The sequence below is a fragment of the Penicillium riverlandense genome (assembly GCF_028828495.1).
Source record: "Penicillium riverlandense strain IBT 135883 chromosome Unknown utg000002l_segment0_segment0, whole genome shotgun sequence".
In the NCBI taxonomy this organism is placed as follows: domain Eukaryota; kingdom Fungi; phylum Ascomycota; class Eurotiomycetes; order Eurotiales; family Aspergillaceae; genus Penicillium; species Penicillium riverlandense.
Window position 1 is genome coordinate 518384 of NW_026643195.1, and position 12272 is coordinate 530655.

The following is a 12272-nucleotide window of genomic DNA, read 5'->3' on the forward strand; positions in this document are numbered from 1 at the left end:
CGTCCAAGCACCAGAACAAAAAAAGCTTGCAAATTCATCATCTAGAGATTTCCATAATCCCACCACGTGGAAAATCCTTCAAGGTTGGGAACAGTAGATTCCGAGTCTTGATATTCCAGGCTTTCCAGGTCATCAAACTGAGCAGGATCGGTCCATAACCAAGGGGTATTCGACATAAGGCTGTCGGCGGGTGCGACCAATACATCTCGAAGCCCCATACCACTTGGAGAAACAGGCGTGGAAGACACGTTGGGCATGCGTGGCGGTACATGCACAGTCTGGCCGCCATCAGCAGTGTTGACTGTCACTTCCGGTGACATTGCAACAATTATTTCAAGGGTGGAAGTAGAGCTCTCCTCTAGATCCTTCCGAGAAGCTGTCGGTGTAAGGGAAGGATGTAGTAGACTACTGGTGGGCATTTCTTGAGACTCCGGCGCAGGATTTACTTCAAGAACGTCCCACATCAAAGGTATACTCAGATGTATTTTGGCAGGCGCCCAGTCAAATTCAAGATTGTCCGAGCCAGAGGCGATGCGCGTCATTTTGTCGAGGGAACGGTCCTAATCAGGTCAGCTCACATTTGCTGCATGTTAAGGAATTTCAAAACATACCAAGGCTCCACATGCCGGAGAAAAAGAGACAAAGCTTTTCAAAAATCTCCGACATTTTGTAAAGTCCGCTTTCGACTTATGTTTTAATCTTGGATCCGCAGCACAGCAATAATACAGATGCACTGTCGCTGCAATTGCGGCCGCATGTCCAAAGAACGGGTCAATCAGTCGGAAGTTCTTGTCTGAAACCATGTCGATCATTCGAACAATCCAGGTAGCGTGCAACAGTACCTGTTCCGAAGATCGTCTCCAAAACGCATTGGGGATGGCGAGATTGGGGTTATGCTGCGACGCGACGATGTAAAGAAATGGATGGTTCAATACAGTGAGGATCGAATGGTAGGTAAACTGTAGCTTGAGCCAAGGCCCCCAGTAATCCCTCATAATTTCGAGTTCGTCTGCTTCGCGCTCATAAAATTTGACAGACTCGTATCGATGACATAGCGAAAGCTTATTCTCAATTTCCGTCAAGTCGGATAGTACCATGGAGTACATGGAATCGTGTCGCCAAGGTTCCTTGAGTCGATTCTGAGCACAGTCGGCAACGTATGCTCGTACGCGACTCCAAACCCAGTTGATGTGAGCTGCCAAATTCCAGATTCCGATGTCGCTGGATGTTGAGCACCCGATTTCATCATTGGGAAAGGGCGGATGCTTTGGGCCGGGTTCCTTAAGCAGTCCATCACTACACGTTGAAACATAGACTGGCCGTAGGATCTCGGTTGGAACACTGAGAAATCCGTTCTGCTGACCATATGTTTGCTCCAGTGATTGAAGGCTCCAGAAGAGCCTTTTCTTCCGCTCCGGCATGGGATCTTCGGCTGTATAAGCTGATTCAAAATCAAGCAAAGCGGACCGACAGAGCTGAAAAGCAAGACCAAGGTAAAATCTACCCAGCTGCATGTTGCCATCTACACAATTGTCAATATTCGATGGGTTTTTGTACATCAAGACCGGTTGTACTTACCAACAAATGAAGAGTAGGAGAGCAGACAGAGGCTCTCAATCGTTCCAAGTTCCACCGTCCCATTTGCAACACGCAGCATGATCAGACTTCTCGCACTATCACCATAGTGTTGTAGTCGGTCACGATCCCGCGAGAAGCGGGAAGTGAGTGCCAAAATGCTACAAGCAAGCTCTTCAGGGAGATAGTTCGGATCCTCCACATCTTCACGGTCAAAGCACCAAATGGGCTGTCTGTGGCAATATTCAAAGTAGAGATCCAATCCTCTGCCAATAGACGTAGGGGGTGGCTGCGGACTTGAGTTATCGAGACCGAATCCGAGGGAGAGCAAGCCATTAAGAGTGTAACCGGGATCACTGCATGAGGGGTGGGTATTTGCTGAGTATGACGATTCCGAGACATCCTCGTGCGCATGTTCACCGCGGTTTGATCTAAAGACCTGTCAGTTGAACCTCGAAGAATCGGATTGATGGGATAATCAGTACCTAGAACCATTGAGGATGGCATTTACTTTCTCTTCCAAGGATGCAAGTCTATCTTCCTGTCGAGGTTGTCAATACTCAGGTATCAAGGATAGAGATACGGGGTGATGTATACAGATTGGCCACCTCGCCCTGCTCTGACGGTAGCCGTATAATAACAAGACTGATTGAGGCGTACACAACTTGAACATGCCGGTTTTTCTGCAGGACAACGGGTTTTCTTTCGCCTAGATAATAGGAGATTAGCCCGCCCCCCTGAAACAAGGGCGGAAGAAAGGTAACTAACCGGCAGTTAAGACAAGCCTCATGCGAGCGAAGCCTACCACGAGTACTTTCTCGCGGCATGGTATGGTTTCTCAGCAGCTCGTACACAGGGAAGCCGTGAAATTCCCACCAGATGTGGGGTGCCTGTTGAGGCCGACGGAGTGAGTTTGCCAGCGGTTGCAATCACCTCAAAGACACTTGGACTTTTAGTAAGTCATAGTCAAGAGAAGCCATGGTGATTATAGCTCAAGCATGTAGGGTGTCAACGAAAACAAGGAACGACTGAAAGCTTGTCGCTCCACCATGGAGGGTGTTCAGTAATTATGGTGGAGAGGGTGACATGAGGGAGGGAGGAGGGGGGAAGATACAGTAATCGCCCCGATCCAAGTCTGGACCGCAAAAGGCTAGTTTACCGACCGAGCAGGGTGTCGACCCTCGCCTGGTCAAAACAACAAAGAACACGTTACTAATCCCTTGATTCTAGTCTATCAGGCGGTCCGTTGCCACGGTCCGTGCTGATGGTTCAAGTGTGGAACGATGCCGTTATGGTGGAGCAAACTTCGACTTTCACTAAAAGAGGTTAAAAATTCCATGTGGGGACGGTTTGATGCGTGATTCTTTTTCTGCCCTACCCGCTTGATACCTAACATATAATATTCTAGAACTGGTTGATGCTAAGTATCGCTCAAAGGCATTGGCTTTGTATTTGATTCTGAACATGCAAGCAGGTATTTCGCTCTGTGGGTCCCCAAATCATTGTATAGGATCTCAGATGAGGCGTCAGTTTGAATAGTCTGCCAACATGGGGCTATAACCTTTTTTTCTTTTCAAGGGTCATAGAGCGGTCTAATCAGGGACCAGGTGATTGTAGCAGGGTTTCGCGTTGCAGAAAACTCGGTAGTGGAACTTTGTTTCAGGAGGTGTGCGCAAAACGAGTGGAAAATAACTATCCGCTATGCTGCCCAGCGTGTTTTTGGATTTCGATCATTATGAAGGATTAAATATAAAATGTCATTGCAGTCTTGAAATTATTACCGAGTTGGAGGACACAAATCACTGAACAAGGGCTGCACCACTGGCTCCACAAGCCATGCCTCCACAGCAGCCATCAGACTGACGAGCGACAGTGGCACAGCTGTCAGCGCTCTGGCCTTTCGTGGTCAGGTCTGTACAAAAGTCCATATCGTTCTGACTAGTCGAGGCTTCACTTGGCAGGGTTTGTCGAGCTGGCCAGATCTGCTGCTGCGCTTCCTCTTCTCTTCTATGGTGCTCTTGCAATAGCTCACGGACAGTCTTCTGGAAGTAAAGTGGACCTTTCTCCAGCCTGGGATGTAATTCGCCATTGACAAACACACCAGTGTTCAGATTCTTCTGCGTTGCAATGCAAAGCTCCTTGTCTTCCGACATGATTCGCTTGTACATCCCACTAATCAATTCGAAGTCAACATCGCTAGCGTTCTTATGTCGGTACACTTCGTATTTCATCGCACACTGGTTTTGAGAAGTGGGCGCCCATCTCTGCATGAAAAAGAAATTTGAACTAAATAAGTCAGTGGAGGCTCTGGATATTTAGCAGTGGAAGTGAGCACTTACGTCACTGTCATTGAGGCGTTAGGAAAGTAATAGGTGCTTGCAGTCCTTATCTGGTCTGAGCGGGCGTGTGCGAAATGAATGATGCCTCCATCCTTGGTATCGACAGCGTAAGAATTGAGATCTGCCACAGCAGATATATCGGGATGTGTCGTCGCGCAGTGGTAACATTCATTGTAGTTATCGGCAAGAATCTTCCAATTGTACTCCCCAGTCATCTCCCACGTGTGGTCGAATTTGTAGTCATCGAAGTTGAAGTCCTGGAATCGGGGCTGAAGATCAATACCCTTGAAGTCGTCCTCCCACGAGATCTCGGGCTGTTCTCCCCCATCCAAATTGACCCAAATGAATCCATTGCAATCAATATGAACATGAACAGGCAGCAGACCATTCTTGCTCTTGTCGAAACCCTCTAATTCTTGGTAGCCAGGCGCTTTGGCCAGCTTACCGTTGAGCCCGTAGGACCAACCGTGATATTTGCAAGAAAAGATCCTGGATGTACCACCCTCCTCGGTCACCACTGGAAACGCACGGTGTCTGCAGACATTGTGGAATCCGTTGATATTTCCTTCACGGTCGCGGACAAGAATGAAGGGATAGCCAGCCACATCATAGCGGAGCCAATCTCCCGTGTTGGGAAGTCGCAATTTGTGGGTAGTGAGCATCCATTTTCGGGAGAAGATCGCCCGCCTCTCAAGCTCATAAATCTCTTCAGACCTGTACCAAGAGGATGGCAAAGCCCTCACGGGTGTATTGGTATCTTTAGTGGGCAGAGGGGCCGGACTGCTCTCAAGGCCCAAGTAGTTTTTCAAGATCGATGGAACCATAACGTCAAGCAAGACAAGTGTATGTAGAGAAGGATGAGACTGATTTATATTGGAAGAGTTTAGAATCTTGAACTCAGGCATTCATCTTGTGGTGAGGACAAGCGGTTTATATAGCAGTAAGCTACCAGAACACCTTTGACTTCGATAAGAGCCGGTACTGGTGTTGCCGTGGGATATTCCATATCAAGGCTATACCGATCACAGGACCGGAATATGGTAGCGGCGGTAGTTTCAAGAATAGACACAAAAATATTCAGGGTCGATTTCTTCAGGGATGATGACTCCGGTATACGGTGTTCATGCGCCGACGAATGAACGCCACCCGGTTTTGATCGGTGTTGCTACCGTCTTACGCCTTAATTGCCCCACTGGGGTCGAACCCAATGATGTTTTCTTATCGTAATAAGGTTCGGTGCAGTTAACCGAATCGGTTCTGGATTTCCTGCTAGAAGGCGCGCCCCTGAAACAAAGTCAAGGAATGGAAAGCTTTTCGAGTTTCGGATCGCATCACGCCACTTGATTCAACTAGCTTCAAGTTATAACCTTCGTCCCAAAACATCATTGTACTTCATCGTTTTGTAGGGTACCTATCTTGGTTCCGCCTGAAAACGGATCATTTATGTAATATGATCATTTCCGAACTTCTCAATCCAACAAGTCATCTCGGCATGAAGCCCTCATTTTCCTTGTTCAACAAAGTTCTACAAATCCACCTAGAAGTAAATATGAAGAATGTAATAAGAGACAGATATATTTTGAATTTATTTGACCAAACGAATCGTATCATAATATTTATAATTTAGTTTCTCTTGTCGCTTCTCTCCAAAGCGTCACTAAGGGACCATCTTTCCCATACACAGGGTCATATTCCGGCATTACGACTGCCCTTATCTCATCCTCCAATTTCTTCATATCTTCTTTGCCTTTGCAGAAGTCGTTACGCCATTTGGGACATTGCTGATGATTACCGCTCGGTTAGCAGAAGTCATAGTTAGCGTGGAGGATGATGTACTTCTGGATATACTCCAATATAGCGATAATCATCCTGCGCAGTAATTGATCGATGGGATACGCCTGCAGGAACGACAACAACATCACCAGCAGTGACATCTATCTCAACTCCTCCTGAAGAGGTATTATGGCGTTCACGGCCCAAGACTAACCTCGAGCTACCTTGTAAAATGGCTAAAGCTGGTGTCAGCATCGCTGGACATTTTCATCATCCATTAGATTTTGGAGGTTACCATAGCATTCATGGCTGTTGGGATGGAAATGTGCTTCCCAGATGGCTCCCCATTCACCCTACAGAACGCGGTGAGTACCGAAGAAAAGGGATCGATGAATGTGAAAGTATGTATTCGTGTAGGTAGAACAAGCAGGTATTACAGCGAACCTATCCTAACTTACCCGCTTTTCCCAGTGATTTCCCTCGCAAAGAGCTTGGGCTGATTCGCGGGTCACGGGCCGATTAAGTACATTGCGGTACACGAGAGCAGGAAGCCGGTTGTTTGGAACGAATTCGCCTTTGGAGATGTAGTAGGCTTCTGGCTGGACCATCACTTCTTGTGTTGTTCCCATATTATTGGTGAAATATTAAGTCAGAACGGTCCTGTTCAGAATATTTGACAAAATTAGCTTGTTCCAAGAGGAAAGAATCAGGTTGACAAGGACTCTCGCGCCATCTGATGATACTAGCCGCTAGCGCCCCCGCAGCGAGATGTCATCAGCTCCGCTTTGAAACCGATCACATGAGCGGTTTCTTATCGGCTCCACGGGATCCCCTTCATTGTTAGAACATGATTCATGGATCTCAATACAAAAGGGCTTCGTTCCAGAATTGCCACTAGTATACGGAATCCGGTCCAATGTCTGCATTTCCTTGCTAACCGATGAATTTCCAAGATAGGAGGGTCGTGTCCAACTCTGTGAGAATATTATATTTTTGGTACTCTGGCTAACATTGCGTGAGGTCACATCGATCGGCACAAAAAAAAAATTCAATGCAAGATATTAGGTTCCTATATCGGTATGTGAGACGGGCATGCTGAGGGTGACTCCGAGTAAGACGAAGCATGACAATGGCTCCCGGATTCTAGACCTCGGAGCAGGCACCGATTGCCGGAAGGGCGAAGGAACTTGGGTGGCGACAGGTCACAAGGAGACAGCCACGTTAAAGGAAGGTATGCCTTGAATAGGAATCACGTTCCAATCTAGTCGCTGGTCATATTTAAATGAATAAAAATATTTTACTTCTTCTATTTGGTCCATACCTTGTGGACCATGCATATGTCGTGCGCACTAACGCAAATGCTCATGCATAGTATCGAGCATTCACATTCCGCTTAATGCAATGCATGCATAGGGCCCAGCGCTATTGGGTGCGAGAGGCTTGACAACTTGTAGACTAATAGAAGCTTTCCCCGCCGATTATATCCTTCGTCGCATTCAGCGAATCTTAAGGCAGTGCCCACTATACCGCTTATTATGCTCTACATTAATATTTAATATCGATTTAAAATAAAACAGTGCCTTACCTTCTGCGCAACAGAGTCCTTAACACACATAATTGATCAAACACTTGCATAGATCGTGAACATGCTATACGGTACTTCGTTGATCCGCTCCGTAACCCCTCTATGGGCGGTCAGCGCGTCTCCACCAACCAGATGCAAGCGAAAATCGGCCTCTGTCACTTCCCATCGGAATTCCAATGCGTCTTCGATAGCAAATCCATATGTGTTCGCCGAAGGGAAACTACTGTTTATAATCGGTCGATATGAGCACTTTGAATGACAATTACGCGATACACAAAGTCTCTCTTAAACGCACTCGCCAGGCGTGTGGTCCATGTCGGTAAGTTCCAAATTCAATTATGCGAAGAGCATGATACATTTTCCGGCATGCTTCGCCACGCTAGCTCCACTGTCAAAAGTTTAACAGTAGCCCTGACCGGTATGTTATAGTCGAAAGAAGGCGCGTTGTCCTGGAGAAAAGCCCACATGCGCACTGTGCCAGAGATTAGGCCAGCGTTGTACATATGGTTCGCAGTCGACACCAAACAGGGCTAGGCACACTAGAGCCCCCTCCAACGATGGTCAGGAACAAAATACAAGTGAATTGCAAGAAGTAGTGTTACACCACCCCCACCAACCAACCCCCATATCTGTTCGAGGACCTGATAATCAATTGCTAGACAAACCAGACAAATATAGAAGGATCGCAGGCATTTCAGCGGATTGAAAAACGACTAGACGACTTGACCAATATCCTGCAGTATGTTTCATCAGATGATTCGTTTGTTTCGGCCTTTGTCACCACACTGGTACTAACATATAAAATCTGCTCATTTTAGACAAAACTTGTCGAGAGCTACTCCATTCAATGGAGCACCTGTGCAGAATTCACAATCATCCCATGTTTCATCTACGCATAATAATTCCATTTTTCCTGATGCGCCTTTTACTAATTATGGACCGATATTTGGTTCTCCAAGTTCGAGCAAAAGCATTTTACCTGGGTGAGTGTCAACAAATTCAAGTTACGTCTGACAGAATCTGATACATTTTTTAACAAGGCCCGTATTCTCCGACGACTTCATGAAATCAGAAGTAGAGACATACCTCAGATTCTTCCATGATCAACCATACTGTGTCTTCTCCAAAAGTTGGCTGATCGCAAACGCACTCTTGCTACCTCCGGAGATTGCATTTCCACTGGTAGCCCTTACGTCCCGACTCACACAACGTTTGGATGTTATAAACAACATGTCAGTCACAAAATACTCTACTGGAAAGGCATGGGATGTCCTGTCAAAGCAATACAGAGATTCCAAAATGGGGCTTTCGTTTCTACAGGGAAACTTCCTGTTAGCTCAGGTTGACTTTGCTGACGGTCGGGCCCAACGGGCGTATGCTTCTGTTGCTCTTGGTATTCGAACCATTCAGTCTGCTGGTCTGAACAGGGAGCAGCACGCGTCGACCCTGCAGCATTCCGAGGCAGAGGAAACGAGGCGCATAACTTGGGCATTCTTCATGCTGGACCGCAGTTACAATGCCTCAAGGAATTATTCCCCATGTCTTGCAGACAAACACTTCACTCTCCAGCTTCCGGGGACAGATACAGAAGAGTCATATCATGGACAAGGCTCACCAACAAACGAAAGATTACAACTTATCCCAAGAAGGATGGGAGAAAACGCAGACCAGGGCATCTTGACATGCCTTATCAGACTGCACTCTCTATGGGGCAAAGCCACAGAGTATGTTTTTGAACCATTCGGCGAAGACGCGTTGCCTCCCTGGCAAACTGGGTCTGCACTTGCAGTCCTAGAGTCGGAGTGGCTAGATTTTGAAACGCATTTTCCAGACAAGTACCGCTATATAAATGTGGATTTTAAGCGACGAGCTCGCGACGATACCCAGTCTCGCGCGTATCTTTCAACATGGTTATGCTGCCAATTCCTTCTGCATTCGATCCAGTGCATTCTGCATCATCCGTTTTTCACGATGGCCAAACTTCGCAACATGAAAGGAAATCTCTCCGCGACATTTTTGCAAAAGTCGTACGAAAGTTCCCTCCTTCATTCTCGATGGATTGCGCGACTGGCCAAGGAAATGTCCGAGGTTGATTTCCAGGTCCATGACCCATTTCTTGGGTATCTTGCAGCTATAGCCGCCACCATTCAACTAGAACACACAGTCAACAAGAGGCCAAAGGTTGCTCTGATGGTAAACAATGAGTTTCGAGTTTTGGTTGATTTCATGACTCACTTATCCATACATTGGGAGAGCACGAAGGTCTTGGTGAGTTAACCAGCGTGGCAGGAAAAATAAATAGTTACTAATAGTTCTCATCTAGGTTGATCGTGTGAACGAAATAGCTGTGCGGCACCGGGATTATGGATCTCTATATTACAATCAGGGTCGATATTCCGGGGCTCATCCCAGTATGCCCACTACATTGAATATACCAAGAATGTCCGACGAGGACGAAGCTCTGCTGTGGGAGATTCTTGATCTCGGTTCGTCTTTTGGGCCTGTTGGAATGGCAAACCAGTCTTTAAGCCCTTCGCTAGATCAGGATATCGGGATGGGAGACTCACATCCTGTGGACCAACTACCTATATCAGACGTCCAGGTGTTAGATCATGGCTCGAGGATTCTTTCTCCCAGTGCAAAACATCTCCACACGCAAATGCCTGAATGTGAACGCGAATACTCCATGCGAGGTTGGCCGTTTGCTGGTCGGAACGACTGTGATAATCTTGGAGAGGGGATACCTGGCATTCCTGACTGGATGCTCCTGGATGGTTATCTAGCAGAGAGATAGTGAAGTCGAAATGTTAATGGTGTATTAGTTTGTGAACTTCAATCAGTGGGTCGTAGGCCATCGAAATTTCAAACATAGACTCATTATTGTATTTATGGTTTCATATTTAGATCTTGCTCCGCCTTGCCACAGTTGCTTTCCCAGCGCAGCTGTACGAGTCGCGTTCATGGCTTGTCATCTCTCTTCTTTCCGGCCCTCCTCGACTTCCGTCTCCCGTGAATATCTCTTCCTGAAAACCCTTTCGGAACTGTGTAGGGAATTTCCATTTCTCTAGAAGATCGTTGGGAAGCTTTCGTTCAAGGCTTCCAACAGCGTACTTTCCAATGACAGGCAAGAATTTGAATCCACTGTTGTTTAATCTGAGGTTAGCCAGATCGGCTCATAGGACTTGCATAGTCCAGTCTCCGTTTCACTTACTGTCCGCTGCCACCAGTGCAAATAAACATGTTTTTGTGCTGGGGATGATAGTCCATGATGAAATCTCCGGTCGGGGTGTCGTTGTACCAGCACAGTCCCACTCGCTCAAATCCTCGGGTAACAAGGTCGGGCAGGATATCGTTCAACCCGGCAAGAAGTCTTCCCACGCCATCAGCAGGGATGAAATTTGCCCTCGACGAGACGGCCATGCTGGGAGGTGCCGATACACCTGTCTCCGACGAGGTATAACCGTAGCCATGGCACGCAACTTTGAGATATCCCGAAGCTTCATGGGCGGGAAAACAGAAGAACCCAGTGGAGAAGTTGAAGTAGATAGGGAGGTCCTTCAGTTTGGCGACTTCGCTTGGTGACAGGCGCAAGTATCCCACAATCTGTCCAGCAGCCAACATGGAATTCCAGGCCGGTATGAGACTGGCACACCAAGCACCGGCGGCAACAATAAACAAGTCCGCGTCAACCTTGTTTCCGTTGATAGTTCGGACGGCTCTAATTGTTCCATCTTCTCGTTCCTCGAATTTAGAAACCTGGCCATTCGGACCCGCAATGATTGAAACTCCAGCTGAGATACATCGGGCTGCAAGTTGTGCGACAGCAGCTCCTGCATCTGCCCAGCCAGCCGAGGTGTTGTAAAAGCCGTCCCAACCAGGGGCATCCATTTTGCCTGTCAACGTAGGGAATGCTTTCCTGGCCTCTGCTCCGCTTCCCAGTGCGTGCCACTCCTGGCCCATGTTGGTCAGAACTTGCTTTGTTTTGAGACTATATTCTGCAGCCCCAGGCTGGACCACATGGTCTGGAGTCGCCTCGTGAGAAATCCACACGCAGGGCGCAGAATGGAATGCGTCCTTGTAATCCGGGGAGTCTTTCCACATGTCGTATGCCTCTTTTGCGATGCGAGCGTATGTCGGGTCTCCATAGTCAAACCGAATAATGCGTGAAATGTCAACACTGGAACCGTCTGGCACAGGAGGAATGGCTCGGTCCAGGACAGTCACTGAGCCATAGCCCTCTTGAGCTAGTCTCAGTGCCGTGGAAAGGCCAAAGGCCCCAGCGCCAACAATGGCAATGCGCTTGCTCTTATCCATTTCGTCCCGATAATTGAAGACTGTGAATTAAACCAGATCATAAGTGGAAGGGTATGTGGCCCTTTATAATTATCTGGCTTCGTAGTCTTGAGAACATGGACCCGCTTTTCACGGCCCGTGGCCGGATATGCAACGACGAGGTAGAGGTGTCTCTATCGCCTTCAAAAAAATCTTACGATACTTTCTCAGGTGCAATTTTGATCCTCTAGGCTTTCCATGCTGGGATGGGCAAGTAAAACGGACCGGTCACGGCAGATCAAGGCGGACCGTGAAGACGGACCGTATCACGGTCCGTCCAGATCTGGACCAGTAACCATGAGAATCGACATTGAAAGGCTGCTGCAGAGCTTATAACCTGTTCAGAGCGGCCAGAAAATAGAACAAATGTATGTATGAGAAAAGAGGGAGGATAATTGCGCTTGACCCCAAGTGAAGTCACGTAAAGAGAAAGGCAACAAAGGATGCCGGGAACTGAAACCTTAGGCAGAAAGGCAGAGTAAGGCTTCAGTTTCTTTTGGCTCTTTCTCGATCCACCTTACATAGTAATTCATCTCTCTACGCAATTCTCCGGGACAGCAATGGTATTATCGCCTTTTTTTAAAAAAAAAAAAAAAAAGGCCCGTTGTTTGCAATGAAATTATGATTTGAGAGTATGCACGGTCGACTAAAGTTCATGATTCCCGAAC

The 12272-nt window shown here is 47.4% G+C and overlaps 4 protein-coding genes across 4 annotated transcripts; 1 reads left to right on the forward strand and 3 right to left on the reverse strand.

The window, feature by feature from the left end:
• Nucleotides 1-41: 41 nt before the first annotated feature.
• N7474_002499 (fungal specific transcription factor domain-containing protein) lies at nt 42-2365 on the reverse strand (the record flags this gene model as incomplete). The annotated part of the gene is made up of 6 exons (XM_057193914.1): nt 42-560; nt 612-1522; nt 1579-2006; nt 2061-2116; nt 2184-2284; nt 2344-2365. The coding sequence occupies 6 exons, from the start codon at nt 2363-2365 to the stop codon at nt 42-44; spliced, it is 2037 nt and encodes a 678-aa protein (XP_057055269.1).
• A 1009-nt stretch (nt 2366-3374) lies between these two features.
• Nucleotides 3375-4819, reverse strand: N7474_002500 (aromatic ring-hydroxylating oxygenase subunit alpha; the record flags this gene model as incomplete). The annotated part of the gene is made up of 2 exons (XM_057193915.1): nt 3375-3861; nt 3915-4819. The coding sequence occupies 2 exons, from the start codon at nt 4817-4819 to the stop codon at nt 3375-3377; spliced, it is 1392 nt and encodes a 463-aa protein (XP_057055270.1).
• Nucleotides 4820-7514: 2695 nt separating this feature from the next.
• N7474_002501 (Zn(II)2Cys6 transcription factor) lies at nt 7515-10066 on the forward strand (the record flags this gene model as incomplete). The annotated part of the gene is made up of 5 exons (XM_057193916.1): nt 7515-7591; nt 7702-7903; nt 7962-8011; nt 8313-9540; nt 9596-10066. The coding sequence occupies 5 exons, from the start codon at nt 7515-7517 to the stop codon at nt 10064-10066; spliced, it is 2028 nt and encodes a 675-aa protein (XP_057055271.1).
• A 106-nt stretch (nt 10067-10172) lies between these two features.
• Nucleotides 10173-11586, reverse strand: N7474_002502 (NAD(P)/FAD-dependent oxidoreductase; the record flags this gene model as incomplete). Its single annotated transcript, XM_057193917.1, has 2 exons — nt 10173-10413; nt 10484-11586. The coding sequence occupies 2 exons, from the start codon at nt 11584-11586 to the stop codon at nt 10173-10175; spliced, it is 1344 nt and encodes a 447-aa protein (XP_057055272.1).
• Between the last annotated feature and the right edge of the window lie 686 nt (nt 11587-12272).